Source organism: Gavia stellata, chromosome 3 (genome assembly GCF_030936135.1).
Source record: "Gavia stellata isolate bGavSte3 chromosome 3, bGavSte3.hap2, whole genome shotgun sequence".
Taxonomy (NCBI): domain Eukaryota; kingdom Metazoa; phylum Chordata; class Aves; order Gaviiformes; family Gaviidae; genus Gavia; species Gavia stellata.
The window spans coordinates 103,366,448-103,387,661 of NC_082596.1; the positions used below are offsets into that span (position 1 = coordinate 103,366,448).

General features: G+C 47.3%; 2 protein-coding genes across 3 annotated transcripts; both read right to left on the minus strand.

Annotated features, from left to right (window-relative positions):
- Positions 1–297: 297 nt before the first annotated feature.
- RBFA (ribosome binding factor A) lies at positions 298–11,283 on the minus strand. Its single transcript, XM_059815533.1, has 7 exons — positions 11,174–11,283; positions 9,743–9,785; positions 8,927–9,103; positions 6,277–6,389; positions 5,004–5,088; positions 2,738–2,808; positions 298–1,026 (listed from the first exon to the last, which is right to left on the minus strand). The coding sequence occupies exons 1-7, from the start codon at positions 11,281–11,283 to the stop codon at positions 636–638; spliced, it is 990 nt and encodes a 329-aa protein (XP_059671516.1). The 3' UTR covers positions 298–635.
- A 1,964-nt stretch (positions 11,284–13,247) lies between these two features.
- Positions 13,248–18,743, minus strand: LOC104252343 (probable 2-ketogluconate reductase). Of its 2 annotated transcripts, XM_059815519.1 has the most exons (7): positions 18,702–18,743; positions 18,186–18,239; positions 17,279–17,663; positions 16,146–16,317; positions 14,597–14,775; positions 13,966–14,062; positions 13,248–13,593 (listed from the first exon to the last, which is right to left on the minus strand). In XM_059815519.1, the coding sequence occupies exons 3-7, from the start codon at positions 17,658–17,660 to the stop codon at positions 13,440–13,442; spliced, it is 984 nt and encodes a 327-aa protein (XP_059671502.1). In that variant the 5' UTR covers positions 17,661–17,663; positions 18,186–18,239; positions 18,702–18,743; the 3' UTR covers positions 13,248–13,439. The 2 variants fall into 2 exon arrangements, with proteins under 2 accessions (XP_059671502.1, XP_009807029.2); XM_009808727.2 differs by lacking the exons at positions 18,186–18,239; positions 18,702–18,743 and adding an exon at positions 18,159–18,179.
- Between the last annotated feature and the right edge of the window lie 2,471 nt (positions 18,744–21,214).

The following is a 21,214-nucleotide window of genomic DNA, read 5'->3' on the forward strand; positions in this document are numbered from 1 at the left end:
CTTGCACAACTGTACATTTCTGAATATTAAAAATAAATAAATTTATTTTCTTTCAGGGTTGTAACTTTACTGGCCATAATTTCAATGAGCTTCAACTTCGTGTGGAAGGAGTTCCACCATTAGACTAGGTCCTCTAGAGAATACCCTGTCCTGCCCTTCGTGCGCTGAAGGCTGCTCTTTGAACGCCACTGTCATTATTTCGCTTCCCTCTTCCTTGCTGACCATAGAATAACAGACACCATCACTTTGTGATTATTTTATCCGGTTCACTCAAAAAAAGAAGAGAAGACATTTTATTTCAACACAGAAACCATAATTTTATTGGAAATAATCAAAAGAACTGCGCTAAGTTTAACCTCAGTGCTGCACTATGTGTATTTTGTTATTACAAAACTGCTCTCTGGTTGAAAGTCCTACAACTGCAGCAGCTTGAAAGGTGCTTAACAGAATGTCACAAATAGCGGGTTTGGTTTTCTTACATACCTTGTACTAGCAAACCTCCCCACGTGTGGCAAACGTATGAGTTCGAAAGAGGAAGTGGTAAACAGGCTGTACAAAACTAATCTTGCAGTATCTACAGCAGTCTTTTTTTTGCTATTGGCAGCCTCCGTTTTAAAGGGAGTGGCTTTTTCACTTCATTTCAGTTCATCAGTAGGCGGACTTAGAGTTTTGCCATCACCCGCCTCCAATTCGTTCACCTCTTCCTGTAATTCATCCTCCAGCTCATAGTCTGAGACTGATTCAGTGTTATCATCCCAGTAATCAGCTTCGTATCTGTCCAGTAAGTATTTCTGTGGTGTAATGTCATCATCAGGAGGATTCTTTGTTTTTTTCTTTTTCATTTTCTTTCGAATCTTAGAAAGCTGCTGCTCCTGCTCATCTGTCCAGGCAATGCTTTCTATATCTCTTGACACTTTCAGTCTTTTGTAGTCCATTATCTGCTTATTCAGCAGTTCGTGATCAATACCAAAGAGATTAAACCGCATGGGTGAATCTGAAGATTGAGTTGCTGAAGAGAACAGTTTACTGTGGAAAGGAAAACAAATTTTGTGGGTTTTTGTTCCCCATGTATATTTTAAGGGGCAATGTTAATTGTGACAACTTTAACACAGAAATAAACTGGAGTTTTCAGTTTGACTTTATTAATGCACTGTGTTCAGCACCATGCTCCCTATGCTAAGAAGGAAGAGATACCACCGTACTACGTGTCCAAGGACAGGCTGTCTATAAGCCTGTTGGCACATCAACAGATTTAATGGAAGGAAGCCAATAAAGCAACTACATTCCAGATGAAACTGCTTGTTTCTGGGAAAAGGTGCGCATAAGTAACAGAGTGAGCACTGGAGCTGGGAGCCCCGAGGAAGTTAGACTTCTCCCAGCTCTTCCAAGAAGTGAGAAGCAGCAGCCTCGTGCCCAAAACATGTCAGACGGACGCATGAATGACAGCATACGGCACCTTAAGCTGGACTTAAGTATTTCCACAAGACACAAACAGAGGAAGATCTTAAGTGCCCTGTGGGAAAGTCTGTCTGAAGAATGATTTCCCCCAAGAAGCTATTTCTGATTTGCACCTGACGAACAGTCCTGTGAGACGCTGGGGCACAAAAGGCATTTCCACCAACAGACTGCAGCACACAAGTGCGAGGCTGTTGGCTTGGAGAGCATCCAGTCCACAGAATCATTATTCCAATAGATTGTCCAGCCCTACCCCTCAACAGCCAAAAATCCCTCACAGAAGAATGCCAAATTAACTTACATTTGTTAACTTAGGGAGATTTGTCAGTAAACTTGTAACTCATGTATAACAAACCAAACTTATACCAGAAAAAAAGTCGCCAAGTAGAGGAGTACTGGTAAATGTAGAGCTTTTGTCTGCATGAGAAAATTACCAGCAAGAAACAAACATTACTGCTGCAAAGCATTTTTTTAAATTTAATTATCACAAACACATTGTGTCTTGAATTCTTAGAAATTCTAAAAATATTTCCCTCATAAAAGTAAAGACACTAAAACCAGAACAAGCATTGGGTCTGCAAGTAACAAGCGTGATGACTATGTCTCTCAAGAGTATAGACATCAAACAGCTGATTTCTAAGACTGTGTTCTGATATCACCTCAAGGGTTAGTCGCCTCTGAAAGCGTATACGCTATGCTCTTACATGTGACAATTAAGTCATTCTCCACAGCTTATCAGAGGTACGCTTTTATATAAAAAAACAGACTTTCCCTTTCCGTATCTGCAAACCTGTGGTGTGCAGCAAGGTACCTGTGTGCAAGAACCAATGACAAAATAGCCTACGAAAACGTGTCTGCACTAAAAGATGAAACTAAACCAGAGCATATATAACAAGAAATATTTTGCCTTAATTTTAATAAATGGGTGTCACTTTGGTAAAGAAAACTTAAGCCACAAAATAAAATGCCGTCCTCTACATTTAATTTCTGGGGTGATCACGTATTACTTTTGTCCTAGGCTATTCTGTAGCCTTTTCTGCTAATAAAAGGGCCCAACTGATCTCTTTAAAAGCTGAGATGCCTTTTTGGTAAGGTCTTCCAAAAAGTCTCTCTCTTCTACTTTCTTTTTCCTCATAACGCCATTTGCTGAACTCTGAGATAACAACAACAACGTACACTTCTGATTAAAATACGCTTTCTGTCATGTCAAATAATACCCAATTTAAGTTGGCCAACAGAGATGAAAATGGACACTTGTACAATTTTGATTCAAAAAACTCACCTAGAATCATTTTGAGATGTTTCTTCTTCTTCTGGAGGTCCAAAATCAGCAATCGACAATAATTCCTCAATCTGTAAACACACAAAGACAAAACATATTAAAGGTCCTGTGTTAAATTTACTCTGTTCACACCCACACAAGAAACAGACAAGTATCTAACAGCAAATATTTTATTTTCTATATGTTTGGAATATTTAGCAAAACCATTTCAAAATAGCCTCTTCCTCCATTTACATGGAACTGCTTATACTTCTTGCCTGGGAAGTTTCTGTCAAATAGCGTAACTGATCCAGGGATTCCTATGAAGTTTTTTGCCTTACGTACATTCTGAACAGTTGGCTAGGGATTGTGTGACATATATAACTTTTGTTTTATTTGGTCTTACTTCAGTCTTGCAAATCCTTTTTCATAACATCCTTACTCTGACTTTTTTTTTCACTTCTTCCCGCTTTCTGCAAGTTTGTATTTCTATTACATGTAAATATTGAGTTCCCAACTCCCTGTCAACATGGCACCTAACCAGTAAATGCTACAAATCTAGTATATTCAGTGCTGTACCTAATTGTGAAAATTTTCTCTCATTTGAAATTTTTATTCCTACTTTCCTTTACATTACTTCCCTTCTAATTCAGCATATTATTCCAGGAGTTGAATTGGATGGTCCTTCCCTGTCTTCCAATACTTAAAAATCAGGTTCAGCTACATTATTTCAAGCCCTGTTATTCGAATCTGTGGATTAGATAAATCTGATCATCTACAAAGTGTGAAAAGATGATCCATCTACGTGCTTCCCAGAGCCATTCACTGACAGAAGCTATACAAGGAGGGGTTTTACTTATCTTGTGTGGTTAACTTTCTTGATGCCTATGCACTGAACTTGAAGGTAAGGCAGTCCAGGGGTTTTCTTCTTCAAAAAGAGGAAGGGGTCATTTAACGAAGTTTGGGAAACACTGATTAATGGAACAGGTTCCACAATAACAGACCTGAAAGGCAGGAGCTGCAGGAGTAGATATACGTAGCTCTATCTAGGTATGTTAATAACAGAGTAATAGTGATGACAAAGTGCTTCCATAATTGCTCGTTACTTGTTCTGTAGAATTTCTTGTGTTGATTAGGGGGAGCATAATAACATATAAAGAACGTTCAGGAGTGTTTAGTTCATTTCTATTCTTGTGCTTTTTGTTGATGCTAATGCAGATGAAAAACATTTGCACTGTGGATCAGTATATTGGCATGAAACTCAGAATTTTTTCTGACCACAGGAAGTTCAAGCAGTTCACGGCATTTCTAGAGAGTCTGAGGTTCTTGTTATCCCTTCCAGCTCTGCCAATACACACCGCATGAGCCCCTAAGTCACTACCAGTAATTGGTTGTAATAGTAACACATGTAAGAATAAGGCACTTCAGGGCACAGAAACGTGAACATGCTCTTTTCAACTAATGTTCTTTCCATTCATATCAACAGCTTGAGGAGATGTTTTTCATGGAATTCCACTCACTGATGTCATCTTTCTCTTCTTGACATCTCGCTATTTTAAGAGATCTCACTTCACAGTCCTAATGACAGCAAATTCCTAGAAAACATCATTATTCTAGCAATATTTCAACTAGTTAAAACTATCAACACCTTAACAGAAAATGTGAAATAGTGAAGATCATTTTAAAAGTGAAAAAAAAAAAAAGTAGCATGAGTGAGCTTACATCCTCTTTGCAAAGATCTGCACTTCCCTAGAAACATTTTAACAATTCACAGATGGAAAAAGCTTGGGGTAAAAAAAAAAAAAAAATTAAAAATCATTGATTAGATTAAATGGAATTTTAAAAACACATAACACTTAAAATGTGGAAGACAGCGCCTCAGACCTCTCATGTATACCAGGCAACAGACAACTGCCTACCCTATATTATTCCTTAAAATTCTAATTTCATTTGTTAGGGTTTCTTTATTGGCCTAATGATTTGACCTATGAGCTGCTCTGAAAACTTCACTTTAAAAATTTTAATAATAGCATCAAAAAAAGTTCATGAGGCGATAACTACAAGGATTCTTTTGCACTGTACATAAGCATCAGTCTTACTCAAGATTCTTTGCTAAAATGCTTTGGAACATGAAGAGAAAAGGGTATAGACAAAGATTGATATTTAACATAGATCGGTAGAGCAACTGAATGATCAACTCTCTCTGCTTTCCTAAGCATTATGGTATGCTAAGTCACCACGTTTGCATATTGTTATATTTGTACATTGAGTCAAAGATTACAATTACCTCTTTTACAGCTGCAGCTTCTTTGTCTTTTACAAATACTATTGGGGGTACATTTCCTAGAATCTGCTGACTCATCAGAAGATACCTGGCAAAAATACAGCATTCACCAGTATGAATAACAGTACAGCACCTCCAGCACAGATAAAATATGTTAAATTAATTCCAGCAGTACCGCAAATTTAAGGATATGTTTTGCAAAACTGACAGTGATGGGTCTCCATTCAGGTTAGTGCTAAGCAATACACCACTGCAGAATCCCAACTCTGAATGTGTAACATATAAACACTAATAGCTGCAGATGCCACTGAGTATCGATGATATCCCATTTGTCTCCTGTATCCACAGGTTGACGCAGGTCTCTCCCCACTTCATTTGGCTTCCTTATCCCCACTGTAGGGGTGGCAGCAGTGGGGGATAGAGCCCTCACAGCAGGGCAAGACAACTAGTCCTACGTGCTAGCTGCAGGAAGGACTGACAGGGCTCCCCTCGTCTTCTTCCCAGCCAGCAACATTCCTTCTCGAAGAGTGGGAGCTGTTGGGAGTAGAAGAGAGCATTGTGCTGGAGCAGGAATTATACCGCCAAGGGAAACAGAGGGAAAGGAAATGGCTCTACAAGTATGCTTCAATGCCACCAAAGTCCTGACCCTCCAACAGACTGGCTGGGTAGCAGAGGGTAAGCTAAGGAAAGAGGGACAGACAGCAATCTCCACAATATCCCGAAAACTCACTGGACCCTCTGCCAAAAATGGGTAAAAGCATCACAATACATGGTAGCATCCCGACATTCATTTTTTGGTATCAGCATTGTGAAGAATTTCTGTAGTATCGGTCATCCCTTCTGAAGGTCCAAATTGTCCCTAGCGATCAGAATTGCCCAGTGAATCTGTAAGGAGATACTTGTCGTAATTGCCAGCCCTCTTGCGCAGCATCATATTCTGGCCTGCTGTCACGCACAGCGTGTCCAGCCCATCACTAGTACCATGAAGCGAAACTTCATCCAGACTCCTCTTTCTTTCTGCTCAGCCCAGTCCAATCCCAGGAAAACAGAGAAGCCAAATCAGCCAGCTGTGCTCCATCAGGAGAATACACAGCTGGTCTGACATGGCCGTCCTTCCCTGTGAGGCTCATCACAGGAGATGCTCTGACTCCAAATATCTAAAAATCTAAAGTGTCCTAACAGATCACGTACAGATTGTTAGAAATACTTAAGAAATAGTACTAGTACATGGCTACGAATTTATGAAGTGGTCTAACTATTTACCCCATAGCAGTACCGTATACGTGGAGCACTCTTCCGCAGTACGCTTTCAACGTAACTTTCTTTCTCCATAGTAGCAGCAGGATTCCAGTACACACGACACGCTGAGAAGTTTGATGCCAGGGACACCTGCAAAAGGACAAATGTTTCTTTAAAATTTTATATATACACACACACACACTTCATATACAACATATACAACAAAGTCTCTAATTCATGAGTAAGCACACAGTGACCCAAACTGGATATGTAAATTCTTAGGAGAATCTCTTCTTCCATCTCTGCTCGTAAGAACTATAATTACATGGTGCCTCTATAGAGGTAGAATTTAACACCAAGTAAGATTTACATTCAGTACCTGCAAGGGCTTTTCTTACTTAGGCCAAGTCATTGCCTAATCTCCCCTTCAACTGAAATTCAACAGAGAAGTCTGTCAACACCTGTGTGTCACCGACAGTGCTACCATCACAAATAGTCCAGAATGACAATTTATTGGAACATAATTGAAAGGGTAAGTTTCCACAAAAGAAGGACCTGTAACGCTGCCTGGTTTGCTGTCACCCAGAGTTTGGTTTTGATACTGACCGAAAAGAGGACGGCCTCCGTGCCACTGTCACGTAAGAGTCTCTCCAGCTCTAAAGCCTGCTGGGAACCTCCAGTGCCTCAACCTCTAGCTCACTCACAGATAATATTCGCAGCTGTCACAGGTGCAATTGCAAACACATGGTGTGCAGGGGCCAAAGCACACCTGAGAGAGACTGACAATCTTCCTGAAGAATAAACGTCTGGAACACAAATTGGATTCTGAAAGATTTCTACAACTGTCATTCATTCATTCATTGTCATTCATTGTCTTACAGAACAGGTTCTCACTGTGACAGTACACTCAGCAAACTTCTACTAACCTATCTGGCTCAACCGAAGGAAGGAGCTGAGGAAAAGGGAAGAGAAAGCATAAACCACCCATCGGAAGGCACAGTTCAGAGGTCATCTAGTCCAGAAACCAACTCTTCAAACTAGGTGTCTACATACATCAGCAGGAAAAGACAACTCCATCAGAGTTTTCCCAGGAGTGAAAACTGCATCACTGCCTGCTGTTGACAGTGCTACTCGTTCCTAGGGCAGAATGGACCATCCCCAAAAACCAAAGTGGATACTGTTTTTTTCCACCACCAAATAACTCCTCACTCAGGAAACCCACCACTCATTAAAAAACCCACCGTGATCATTAACCGGCTGTTTCTACTGCAGGATCAACCCTCCCCATCTCCCACACTGAGTCTAATGCAAGCACATAAACAACCCCATCTAACACAAGCCATTTCTTCATCATCACATGAGTAATGTTGCCGAGCGGATAAAAGTTTGATGTATCAGGCCTAAAGCCCGATTCTTATCTGTATTACTATTACGTAATTTTAACTTCTCATACCAAAAAAACCAAATTCTGATGGATTGCAGAAAGCCTACGAGAAGATTTATTTTGATAACAGAAGTAACGGTATCAGACCAGAATCAGCTCAAGAGTAAATCGGGACTGAATCTCAGCCACGTCCCAGTGCTGCACGAACACTAAGCACTAGGCAGTTACAATAAAATCCGTACTACATTTGGAAGAAGGCTGTTTCTTTCCCTCTCTCGTGTTATAAGTCGCTTAATTTACAGCAATGCCTCCTGAAAGTGCTCTGGCTTGCCTACACCGCCAGTATTTTTATGTGCAGACATGCCATCCAAGTTAGACAAGCAATCCTCAAAGCCCTAGAGAGACAAAAAAGCTATATGAAGGATACTGCACATATAGAGCCAAAAGATTCATCTTGCCCATGTAATTTGAACAGCTTGCCTGAAGACAGAGCGAATTCAGCTGGCAAAACCATCTGTTTCAATCATAAATGACAAACCCCTTCTCATAGATGCAGCTACGAGGCGCAATTTTTTTTCCCCATGCTTCTAACTAACAAAGCTAAGTCCGTCAAGCTTTTAAGCCAAACACTGGCATCATTTAATCTTAACAACACAGCAAATGTAGAAGAAAAAACTACAGACAACAAACAAGAATGTGGAGACTGACTTAGTTTCTGAATCAGAGCTTAAACATCCCTTTCAAACCCATGAATTATGACAACAGTAGCTACAATTAGGTACAAATTCCAGTTCTTTCTGGAACCTTGCTTGCCAATGCCATTTTCTTAGGCTTGCCTTTTTTTTTTGAACTAAGCTCACGCCCCACTTAGGTCTTCTGCCTGTGTAATGGTGCTGATGAGGGACACAAGGAGGTATCAACTCTCACACAGCTGCGCTCTTGGAAAGATACGCTTATGTTGGTAAAACCAGGCTCCTCCTTCTGAAAGGGCAAGCCAAATAGTACGTGTCTGAGTAACAGAAAAAAAAAGTCATACCAGGAGAATCACCATTTAGTTGGCCTAAGTTGCATTTGCATTCTAGTGGCAAAGGTCTACTAAGCCAGGTACAAGAACGGCAAAGTTCTCCTGCTGTGCAAGGTGAATCCAGAGCCTCATCTGGCTGCGCTCTGCCACATCAGAAGCAACGCCGTAGAACTCCTCCTGCACACATTCACAACACCCAGGGGAGCTCCTTTGGTGTGCCGCGCCGACCTCACGGCGTAGTCGGAGCGGCTCAACAGAAGCTGTAGCTTTGGCACTTGCCTTGCAGATTTCCAGCTTGAGATCATAAAGTTCTTGATTAACTTCACAGGTACTCATCATATCTGCCACAGCTTTATGAATAAGACTATTCAAGACTCTGCGGCGTATATTATCTTCTTTCCTAGTTTTTGTCTGGTCGTCTTTTGTTACAGAGGCCAACTTGGTTGGTTTATACACCTTTAAAAAAAAAAAACACAACACATTAATCCGTAGTTACGAAGTTGTGTTAGGCAATTATATACAGTATTCTGCACTCTACTGAGTATGCTCTTAGAATGGCATTATTGCAGCTGTGATGGCTTTATATAGGTCTTATGTATCTGGTGTGTCAATAAATATTTCTGTTCACAAAATCTTTGACTTTCATGTATTACAGTCAAGGTTTCCTAGTTTATTATTTTGTAGCAAGTACAGCTCAATAAATCCGTTTTCTAAAATACAGCATGTATTAACTGAAAAGCACTGCCTGTGGGAAAACAAACACAAAAACTTGGTTTTGGTAAAAGTAAAATTAAGCTGGTATACAGAAGTTTTAATCTGGATCAGTTCTCTGCTATGGGCTCAAGAGCATGCAAAGGAGCGCTGATGCAGATGAAAGATCATCATGGAAGAGGAATCGGCCGTTGGGAGCCTAACAGCTTCTCTTGACAGCAATCCTGGCATGTCAGAGGGAAACTGGAGCCCTAGTGTTCATTCACAAAATTCTGCTCTTTCTCCACCAGAAAATGCTTTTCCCAACGTTAGACACAACAGCAGAAGCACAAGCTTGTTCCTCCTGGCACAGATAAATGCAGCACCTTAAAAGCTTGCACTTACCATTTTAGAACCCAGGGTAGGGCTGTCATACCAGAACTTCTTCCTTTTGGAAAAAGGACAGGAAATCAGATTTCTCACAGAATCACTAAGGTTGGAAAAGAAGATCATCAAGTCCAACCACCAACCAAACCCCACCATGCCCACTAAACCATGTCCCGCAGTGCCACGTCCACACGTTCCTTGAACACCTCCAAGGATGGTGACTCCACCACCTCCCTGGGCAGCCTCTTCCAATGCTTCACCACTCTCTCAGGAAAGACATTTTTCCTCATATCCAGCCTTAACCTCCTGTGGTGCAACTTGAAGCCATTTCCTCTCGTTCTATCGCTAGTTACATGGGAGAAGAGACCAACACCCACCTCACCACAACCCCCTTTCAGGTAGTTATAGAGAGCGATAAGGTCTCCCCTCAGCCTCCTCTTCTCCAGACTGAACAACCCCAGTTCCCTCAGCCGCTCCTCACAAGACTTGTGCTCCAGACCCCTCACCAGCTTCGTCGCCCTTCTCTGGACACGCTCCAGCACCTCAATGTCCTTCTTGGAGTGAGGGGCCCAAAACTGAACACAGCATTCGAGGTGCGGCCTCACCAGCGCTGAGTACAGGGGCACGATCCCCTCCCTACTCCTGCTGGTCACACCATTTCTGATACAGGCCAGGATGGCGTTGGCCTTCTTGGCCATCTGGGCACACTGCTGGCTCATCTTCAGCCGGCTGTCGATCGACACCCCCAGGTCCTTTTCCGCCTGTTCCAGTGCTTCATCGCTCTCTCAGGGAAGACATTTTTCCTCATATCCAGCCTAAACCTCCCCTGGCGCAACTTGAGGCCATTTCCTCTTGTCCTGTCACTTGGGAGAAAAGACCAACACCCACCTCACCACAACCCCCCCCCCCGAGAAACAACGGTTCCGCTGTGATGCAAACGCCGCCCGCCCGAAGGCCCACGGCAACCCCCAGGCCTCCACGCCCGCAAATAGATTTCCCCGCAGCGGTTTCAGGCCCGGGCCCGCTGCGGGCAGCGAGGCTCCCACTCGCGACCGAGGCGGCACGCGGAGGGGGGGAAGGTTCCTTCCGAGATCGGCGTGGCTCGGCACCGCACGGGAGCACCGTGACCAGAGCCCCACGGCACCGGGGGGGGGGGGGGGGCTCTCCCCCACGCTGCCGGGGCGCGCCCCGAGCCCCGCAGCCCCTCTCTCGCACAACTTCGCCCAGGGCCCGGCCCGGCGGTGCGGGCGCTGGCGGGGTAGGGGACCGCCTGCCTGGAGCACGCTCGCCAGGCCGCAGACAGCCCCGGCGCGGAGGCCCGCGGCGGCACAGCGGGCCCACACCGGCGGAGGCAGGGCAGGCCCGCCAGCCCGCCCGGCCCCGGCAGCGAGGCCCAGCCCGGCGGGAGGGCCCGCCGCCACCCAGCCCCCCGGCCCGGCCGGCACCTACTTTTTTTTGCGCAGCATTTTATTCAGCAGGTCCCTGGAGCGGCCCAGCGCGGCGGAGCTGCGCAGCGCCCGGCACCACCGCGGCACCGCCGCCGCCCGGGCGCCCCACATGCTGCCGCAGCGGCCCGGCCCGGCGGCGTGGAGCTCCCCGCGGCGGCGGCTCCGGAGGTACCGGCTCCCCCTGGCGGCGCGGCGGCCAGGGGCGGCGGTAACGGCTGTGGGCGGCCCTGCGGGCCCCGGGAGGGAGGCGGGAGGAGGGAGGCGGGAGGAGGGAGGCGGGAGGAGGGAGGCGGGAGGCGGGAGGCGGGAGGCGGGAGGCGGGAGGAGGGAGGGAGGCGGCGGAGCGGGGCTGAGCTGCCCTCAGGCGCAGGCGGCCCTCAGCGCCCGGGCGGGGGGAAACCCCCACAGGAGCCAGGCCCCTGGGCACGCTGCTGGCATAGCTGTGCACAGGCGCCGGTATTTGGGTGAGTGAGTTCTCTTGGAAGCAAAAACAAACCCGGGTGCTGCGTTTCCATTAAAGAGCTACCCCTGAACAGGCCTTGCCAGCTACTCCCCAAAGACTGCGAACTGCTCCTGAAGATCTTGAGGGCGCTCACAGGGCACGTGCAGGACAACCAAGGGATCAGGCCCAGCCAGCACGGGTTCATGAAGGGCAGGTCCTGCTTGACCAACCTGATCTGCTCCTGTGGGCAGGTGACCCGCCGAGTGGGTGAGGGAAAAGCTGCGGATGTTGTCTGCCTGGACTTCAGTAAAGCCTTCGACACTGTCTCCCACAGTATTCTCCTAGAGAAACTGGCTGCTCATGGCTTGGACGGGAAAACTCTTCCCTGGGTAAAACACTGGCTGGACGGCCGAGCCCAGAGAGTCATGGTGAATGGGGTGAAATCCAACTGGCGGCCGGTCACAAGGGAGTCCCCCAGGGCTCAGTTTTGGGACCGGTCTTGTTTAATGTCTTTATTGATGATCTGGATGAGGGGATTGAGTGCTCCCTCAGCAAGTTTGCAGATGACACCAAGTTGGGCAGGAGTGTTGATCTGCTGGAGGGCAGGAAGGCTCTGCAGAGGGATCTGGACAGGCTGGATGGGTGGGCCGAGGCCAATTGTATGAGGTTCAACAAGGCCAAGTGCCGGGTCCTGCACTTGGGTCACAACAACCCCATGCAATGCTCCAGGCTTGGGGACAAGTGGCTGGAAAGGTGCCCGGCAGAAAACGACCTGAGGGTGTCAATCGACAGCCGGCTGAATATGAGCCATCAGTGTGCCCAGGTGGCCAAGAAGGCCAACGGCATCCTGGCCTGTATCAGAAACAGTGTGGCCAGCAGGAGCAGGGAGGGGATCGTGCCCCTGTACTCAGCGCTGGTGAGGCCGCACCTCGAATGCTGTGTTCAGTTTTGGGCCCCTCACTGCAAGAAGGACATTGAGGTGCTGGAGCGTGACCAGAGAAGGGCGACAAAGCTGGTGAGGGGTCTGGAGCACAAGTCTTGTGAGGAACGGCTGAGGGAGCTGGGGTTGTTCAGTCTGGAGAAGAGGAGGCTGAGGGGAGACCTCATTGCTCTCTGCAACTACCTGAAAGGGGGTTGTGGTGAGGTGGGTGTTGGTCTCTTCTCCCAAGTGACAAGCGACAGGACAGGAGGAAATGGCCTCAAGTTGCGCCAGGGGAGGTTTAGGCTGGATATGAGGAAAAATGTCTTTCCTGAGAGAGTGGTGAAGCATTGGAAGAGGCTGCCCAGGGAGGTGGTGGAGTCACCATCCCTGGAGGGGTTCAAGGAACGTGCGGACGTGGCACGGTGGGACATGGTTTAGTGGGCATGGTGGTGTTGCGTTGGTGGTTGAACTTGATGATCTCACAGGTCTTTTCCAACCTTAATGATTCTGTGAAGATAAGTGTTGCTGCTGGCGTGTCAGGAATGGCCTGTGTAACGTACCGACTGCGGTCTGCTGGGCCGTGTAGTTTGGCGGTGGCACTAGAAGACGATTGAAACACCCTTCAATTCAGTCTTACATTGATGGGCAATTTTAAGAGGATGCAAGCAAAATAAATTACACCAATGCAGGACTATGGGCTCTTGAGTTTTTCATTGACGTTCACGACAAAATACTGCAGTTTTCCACACAGAATCACTTTTGGTTATTTAAATAAATTAAATCCATGCCTTATACATTTTATCTGTATAACACACAGGGGATAATTACATGAAGAGTGGTCAAATTACTGTTTCCTCACACCAGGATAAACACTAATGGCATTAACATTAAATGCAGGGCGCTTCACAGTAACACTTCATTAGGGATAGGAAGACCTGTAAGACCCGCTTGTATGCTTTCCGTCATGTTTTCCATCATAAGGCGGCGTGTCTTTTTGGTGGCACTTCCAATGTGAGGCGTTATTAGAACATTCTTCAGGTTTAACAATGGGTGATCCCTGGGAAAGGAAAAGAAATACTGAGCTAGTCACTCACAGAGCATTCATCTGTTATGTCGTCACCTGAAGGGAGCCAGGGAAATATTTAAAATGATACTTAAAAACTAATTGCATGACCCAAGCATACTCAGAGGAGTTCAAACTGCTGCCTAGCTTGCGGTTTTTTATGCAACAGATCCTCCAAATGAGTCAGTGTGAATTTTGTTTGGCTAGGACGGAAGGATCGGGGACATCGTTCTAGTAGCACTCGTGCACATACATCACGCACTCCTACTAACAAAATTAAGTAACTTTTCATATGCTCCCAAACTTGCACTTAGTTTGACCCACACACATACACTCATTTATATTTAACTTAAATACATGTCCTACCTCGGCAAAGGTTCAGGATATGTCACATCCAGAGCGGCTGCCTTAATAACTTTGTTTTGAAGGGCTTCCACCAAAGCATCCTGATCCACCACCAGACCTGGGTGACAGTAAGAAGGATACTCTTATTTTCGTATTCCGTACTGTTCTCTCACCACCCTTTTGGGCCCGGTGGTCAGGCAAGTGGCAGGGCGAGTGATCTTCACAAAGCCGAAGCGACAGCAGGGAGTGTGGTGAAGTGGGAGGAGGAAGCTTGGGTACGTGCGTCAGAGCTGGACAGTCAGGAATTTTACAAGGCAGCACCATAAAACAAAGTACAGTGCCAGACTTCGCCACCCCAATGCGTGTTAGCAACAACACTGCACTAAATCATTAAAAAGCTTAAGTAGAGGATTATACAAATACATGTGGGCTTCTAACACTCCAAGCTCACTAATTTGACAGACCTACTTGCTCAAAATTACGGAAATCCTTAAATGTTTTGCTGAGATATGACCACAGACATTTAAATAATCCAGTAACCAGAGAATTTACTGAAAATTTTGGAGTGACAGACTCTATATTAGGCTTGGGTTTTCCCAGGACTTTTTATGCCAGCAAACCATAATGCCATTTTGTTTATTCTGCACCCTACCTCTGCTGATATTAATGAGAGTAGCTGTGGGTTTCATCAGCTCCAGCTCCCTCTTCCCAATCAGTTTGTGTGTCTGTGGAGTCAGGTTCACAGACAGCAACACAAAATCTGACTGCTGGAGCAAATCATCTATCTTCTTACAGTAAACAGCTCCAACGGCACTTTCTTCTTCCTTGTTTCTGAGGGGAAAAACCCGAAATTAAACTCCAGTAGTAAGCAACAAGGAAAAAGTTCAAATCACCATTAAAGAAAAGGTTTCTTAGTTGTTTTCTTTGCTCCATAGTGCAAAGCAGTTAGCCAGTTACCTGACTGAAACTCAGTGAAGAAAAATGTTAAGCTGTTTCCCACAATACCAAGTGCCCTATACACCGATGTGCAGGACTATACCTGTGGGGATGGAAAGTAAGGAATGAGTATCATGTAAATGCACTGAATAAATAATAAAATAAATGCACGGGTGCCACAGCTGCTGGTTGTAACGGGGATTCTTTTCCAACCCAAAGGCAAGACTGATGTTTGACATGAATTCCCTTCCCTGTGAAAAGTAACTCATCTGAAAATAACCGAGGAAACCCGCAAGGCAGGGCAGGGGTTAAATCTTCAGCAATTTGTCTCAGCAGCAGTCTGCTTGCTCTGGGCATCAGTGCTGGTTCAGTGAAACCACCCGCTGCAGGACCTGCTGGGGCATTCCATCCGTACCAGGACAAGGCTGGGGCGTGTACTGCCCGGCTCCCGTCAGATTCCCACAAAAGAAAAGGATGGGAAGGGCCTGATGGGAGTCACGGCGTATGGGAAGGGCACACACACCTCATCTAGAAGACAGCAAACGGGCTGGCCAAGTTGGGCTCTTCATTGTCAGCTGGCTCCGAAAGGGCAAGATGTCTCTGCCTGCGTCCCTGCCTCACCTAAGTCACAGGAATTATGTCCTCCCAGACTATTTCTCCTTTCCTCGCTCGACTGGAATGTCACCGACATGAGAGGAAGGCCCAGGGAGTCCTGACTCGCGGGGAGACCAGTGAGATGTACCTCTCCCATCCTTCCTGACTTTTTTTCTGTATAAACTGGGAAATTAATGACCATCTTGAAGCAAGCGTATGTACTTCGCCACTTAAAATAAAGAGCCAGCAGTAAGGCAGCGACTTACTGTCATGGCCCTGAGGGCACTGCCAGCCCTGGCTGTCCCTGTCCAATCCCGCCTGGGGCTTCCCCACATCCCAGGACCCCACGGCAGCTCCCCTCGGGGCCATCAGCCCCTGCCCCAGCGACACCGCAGCAGGGCTGGTCTCCAGGTCCCCTCAGCCCCGGTCTGGCCTCCGCCCTGCCTCATCACCATGAGCTCGCCTGATGATTTGGACTTTTGGGTGAACCTGGCCACGATCCGTGGCCCTTCGCTGCTCCCTGGCACCCTATTTAATAACAACAGTGCAGAGAGCACATTGTCCTATCCTACAGGGAGAGAACAGGGAGATCAGTTTGACAGTGAGAGGCACAAATAACGTTTAAAAGCAGTGACAAAATAGACTTTCTGTGGAGCTGCAACCCACTTTACCTCCGATTCCTGTTGTGGTACAAAATCTTCATTTCAAAGGCTTTGGCTCTCTCGGCCACCTTGTAGCCAATGGTGCCCATTCCCACGATCCCCAGGGTCCCCCCAGAAACCTCAGCCCCCAGCCAGTCAGCGGGGAAATACTCCGTGTCGGGGGAGACTGCCATCTGATAGCCTTGGGGGAGGGAAAAGAAGGAAATATGTCATGTAAGGGATGTCCTGGCATCTGCTTATTTTTTTCCATTTACTTTTTATCATAAGACAAGGCAGAAGCAGAGGAGCAGTAACATAACATTATATTGTGTTTCTGGACAAGAAGTGAATAATGCTGCACTGTCAACGTGACATCTGCCATCGATTTCTCGCTTAGGGTAGAAACACACCCAGCTCTTTGGCAGATGAGGAAGGCAAGGCCAAAGCAGCAACCTCCCTTCAATGCACATCACGCGCCTGCCCATCGCCTCGCCCTGCCTGCAGTACAGATTACCGCGCCACTGAAATGCAGCTGGGCAACACAGCTACTTACTCGTGGTGGTTCGTCAGCAGGGCTTACGAAACTGGCAGTGCCATGAATGTCACCTACATTGTAAATACCGAATGGTGCAGCTGATGAATCCGTCGTAGTATCACCAAGACTTTCAGTAAAGCCAAAATACGATTCCCAGCTATCTTGCAGATACACCAGAGTTGGCAGGGAAAAGAAACACGGAGCACGGTGGACAGATTTCTGGACAGCTTGTTTGTAATGACTCAGATACGTGTCAGCTTGGCAAAGACAGGTTTCGAGCCTCCTTGAAAACATCTCCTTCTAATCCCCTTTTCTTAAAACTTGAAAAGCAAGACTGCAGTGAACGAGTAGAACGAGTAAGTGGCTATGGGCTGAGGGAGAAGAGGCCTGAGTTTAGGGCTGTCTGAAGAAGAAACACGTCCACCTTGCTGATCCGCCTGTTTGGAAACGCTATGCACTGCATGCAAGTTATTGTCAACGTGACGGATTTGTCTTAACTTTTTCCTCATCCCTGTATTTTCCTGCATTTCTGCTTTTAAGCTTACCTTTGATCAGCACACACTTTCGACCTGCACGTTTTGAAAAGTCACCTTTCCCGTAAAAAGACTAAAACTGTTTCAGTTATTACCTTCCACAAGTCTCCTGGAAGATGCCAGCATCAAAGCCATCCCCAAGTCTGCAGTGTCAGTGGAAACAACAAACGGAGTGTTGGACACTTTCACACCGTAGCTGGAGAGGAGGTTCAGGTCCAAGTGATCTATTCCCACTCCAGAGCTTGCAACTATCTTCAAGTTAGGCAAGCTCTGGAGCAGCTCTTCATTAATAACTGGTTTGTGATACCACATATAAATAGCTCTGATCTTTTTGCTGAGAAATTTCTTGTTTTCGAGATATTCTTCCATGGTGATGAGATGAAAATGTTTCTCCAGATATTCAACATGGTCTTCGTATACTCCATGCTTCCCTCCTATACGGTCAATTAGCACATAAGGCAGTTCCAGACCCTCCATGCCCTACAGAAGCAGTGAGAAACCAAAAGGACACGTCCGTAAGTGACCCATTATACTTTTCTTTAAAAACAGGAATTGACTGGCTCCGTTACGTGCTGTTTTCCCACTTGATGACGGAGTTGGCTAAAGATATGCACCTCTACATGCAGAACTTTTCTTGTGTTCCTCCTGTGTTACTCAGAAGGACGTTCACTTTTTATAGAATCTTGTTAGTAAGACAAGAAAACATTGTTTCTGGTATACCAGCTATGCTAACACTTAAACAAAAGAGCTACTAGATGTTAGTCCTGTCCAATATTCAATATTTAAAGGCCAAAGTCTCGGTAATTGAAGAATGTGGCCATGCGAGTGGAAGGGTATCTTTTAGCCCCCAAGTTCTGCCTTTGATTGCCACCTGTGCAACCGTTTTAAGTAATTAGCATTAATGAGATTATCTCAGGGAAAATCTTGTTTACCATAACAGAGCTATAATTTGTCGAGTATGAACTTTGGAGTTACCGATTTTCTTCCCGCGCAGCAGTTTACCCTTTTTTTCCTCCGTCTCCTTCAGTGTCCTGACAACTCCTCACTCCGCCGACTCTGGAAAGAAGCCAACCGAGTACCCGGGGTTAGAGTCAGGAGCCCCCGCGCTGTCCCCCAGCCCCTTCGGAGACGCAGCCGGAGGGACCGAAGAGACGGCTGTGCCTCGCGCCCGAGGCCGGCGGGCAGTTCCCCTCGCCCGGCTGAGCACTGCCAACCCCCGGCCCTGGGCCGCTGCCTCCGGCTTGACAGGAGCAGAGCCCCCCCCGACCCCCCGCCGCCGCCGGGGCTTCTCCGGCCTTCGGGCGGGTCCAGCCCTCCCCGGAGGCCTTCGCAGCGCTCCCGGCGAGCCCGCGGGCGGGACTGGCCATGGGAAGGCGCTGACCCGGCGGCCGCAGGGCTCGGTCCGGCCCTGAAGGACGGCAGGGACCGGCCGAGAGCCCCTCCCGGCCCCGCTCGCAGCCCTCGGGCGGGGCGCGGAGAGCCCCGGGAGACCCCCGTGCCCCGCACGCCCGGGCCTACCGCCGGACGGTACCGCCGACCTCCCGCTGAGGCGCGGCCCCACTCGTCGCCGCCGCCGCGCCCCGGCGGAGCCGCGGGAGGGCGGAGCGGAGCGGAGCGGAGCGGAGCGGAGCGGAACGGGGCCGCCCCGCGCTGGCACCGCCCGGCCGCCCGCTGAGCTGCTGCCGCGGGGCGAATGGGGGGGAGAGGGGGTGCCGCCCGGGCCCCCCGGGGGAGCCGAGCGAGAGCAAGGGGTGTTCCCAGGCAACTGGGCGTTTTTCCAAACGTACCGTGCTCCTGCGCTGTTGGTAACTTCAGAATAACCGGGATTGGGCATTACCGTCAGGCACGCTCTGCTTCCCGGGCTGCCCTCGCCTACCAGCCAGGGTCTGGCCTCTCTGTTGGCCGTTCAGACTATTTGCACGTGAGTTGATGTGGCACGAAGAGTTGCCTCTGACCGGCAGACGCCTTGCGCGCACGAAGGCCTTTGCCAACCTAAAGGATTCTAAGAATACCCTCAAGAGCTCTCTTCGAGAGCTAAGCGACCGGGGCAGGCTCAGGTGCTCGGTCGCCGCGGCTGTTATCCCAGCCACAGGCAGTCCTCTGCCTGCCCCGGCTGAGAAACGCGTGAAAACGCTCCTGACGAGGCTACTTGGGCCGTCGGTCACCGGTGACGGAGGCTGCCAAGTACAGCTTCAGCGCTCTGCATGCTAACCCTGCGCTGGAGCCATGGCCCTCGCTGCGCGGGTGGTCAGCAGGCGCTCGAGTGGGTGCCCGGCTGCTGCCCTGAGAACGGACCGGGAGCTGGGAAGCACGGCTACTGCGGGCAGCAGGATCTCTCTCCTTCACCCTACAGAATAACGGGCGATTGCACCCTGCCGTGTCTCTCCTGACCGCTGTAGTGCTTTCCACCACTGGAGTACAAAATCGTGTCTTCCTGAATTCTGCCAAATACATTTTGATATGCTGGACATTAAGGCAGTCGAGTTTAACACCAAGTCCTCTATAAAATGACTAACGAAAACACAAAGTGTCATAAAATGTTGCAATAATTATACGAAACAGTTGTTCTCCTGGTGACGATTTTTTAGTATCATTTGCGTACATGGATTTCGAGTTCAGACAGTTAAACTTTAAAGCAAAAATTCATTAACTAGCAAGGTGGAGTTCCAGCACATCAACTGCATTCTTAGTTAAGTCTGCTTGAATTTTCTTCTTTAAAAAAAAAAAACAAACCCTAAAATGCTTACACGTTCCCTGTTTCCCATCAGCTGCTTCCAAGTTTGCTGATAAGACATAATAGGTGATCTTTTAACTTCCCGCTCATGTTACAATACCTGAGATCAAAGGATCATTGTAAAGCCCCTCTCAAAGACACAAGTCATTCTGGCTACGAGCGGTGGAAGGAGGTCTACCGTATTTTAGTAGTGAAGGTAAAAAAAACAACCTTTGGAAGGACAACATGGTAGTTTTTCCCTTTGTATATCCAATTAACAGATTTGAATGAACAAAATGAAGGAGCGCTTAGTCAGGGGAGCCAAAAAAATAATAGTCAAAGGATTGTTAACTCTTTTTTAAGCAAAAATCCAGGACTTACATATCAAATGTCAAGAAAATGGGTGTGTTACGTGCTAAAATGTAGGGAGAGTCAGATAGCGTCAACGTTTTTTTGTGTAACTTCAACATCTAATTTTCAAGTTACGGTTCAGGAGCTGATCTATGTCTGTAGGAGATATATCTGTATAGCAACATACGTGACAGTTCAGGAAGCCGCTTATATTTTGAGTGATTGAAGAGCTGTTTGAATTACTAGGACACAGAATGTCACAGAGTAGAGCGTGGGCAGCAACCAAACAGCCGTTACCATAAGCTATGTCTGATGAAGGTAAAACAAGATGAGAGTGCGGCACCAGCGCGCTATCATGTTCTAAGTAGGTTTAATTTCTGGAGTACCTTATAGACCTCCACGTAGTGTGTTAAGTTGAATTACGTAGCGCGGCTGTGCGCTGTTAGTTTGCTGTTATAGAAAGGGATCTATTATACCAGCATTGTGACAAAGTTCTCTGAAATGAATAATGTCTGTGGGTATGGGGAGAAAAGTATTGCAGAGTCTGTGAACTGCATTCCCATTATTAAATATCGCCATTGGTATCCATGTAATACTGCAGGGCAAGCTGATGCCTGCAGTGTTAATAAGGTGCTTGCATAATAATAGTTTCTTAGGATTAGACTTCTGAAGTGTTGCATTAGCCTAAAAGACACCCGGCTGAATATGAGACGGCAGTGTGCCCAGGTGGCCAAGAAGGCCAACGCCATCCTGGCCTGTATCAGAAATGGTGTGGCCAGCAGGAGTAGGGAGGGGATCGTGCCCCTGTACTCGGCGCTGGTGAGGCCGCACCTCGAATGCTGTGTTCAGTTTTGGGCCCCTCACTCCAAGAAGGACATTGAGGTGCTGGAGCGTGTCCAGAGAAGGGCGACGAAGCTGGTGAGGGGTCTGGAACACAAGTCTTGTGAGGAGCGGCTGAGGGAGCTGG

Bases quoted from the DNA above. Each gene is read 5' to 3' on its own strand.
- RBFA (XM_059815533.1), bottom strand. From the start codon at position 11,283: ATGTGGGGCGCCCGGGCGGCGGCGGTGCCGCGGTGGTGCCGGGCGCTG. The intron at 9,786-11,173 runs GTAGGTGCCGGC...TTTTTCCAAAAG, and splicing joins AAAATGCTGCGCAAAAAAAA to GAAGAAGTTCTGGTATGACA. The intron at 6,390-8,926 runs GCAAGTGCCAAA...GTCCTTTTGCAG, and splicing joins TCAAGCTGGAAATCTGCAAG to GTGTCCCTGGCATCAAACTT.
- LOC104252343 (XM_059815519.1), bottom strand. From the start codon at position 17,660: ATGGAGGGTCTGGAACTGCCTTATGTGCTAATTGACCGTATAGGAGGG. The intron at 14,776-16,145 runs GTAAAGTGGGTT...TTTTCCCCTCAG, and splicing joins TACCACAACAGGAATCGGAG to AAACAAGGAAGAAGAAAGTG. The intron at 13,594-13,965 runs GTAGGACATGTA...TTCCTTTCCCAG, and splicing joins TATCCTGAACCTTTGCCGAG to GGATCACCCATTGTTAAACC.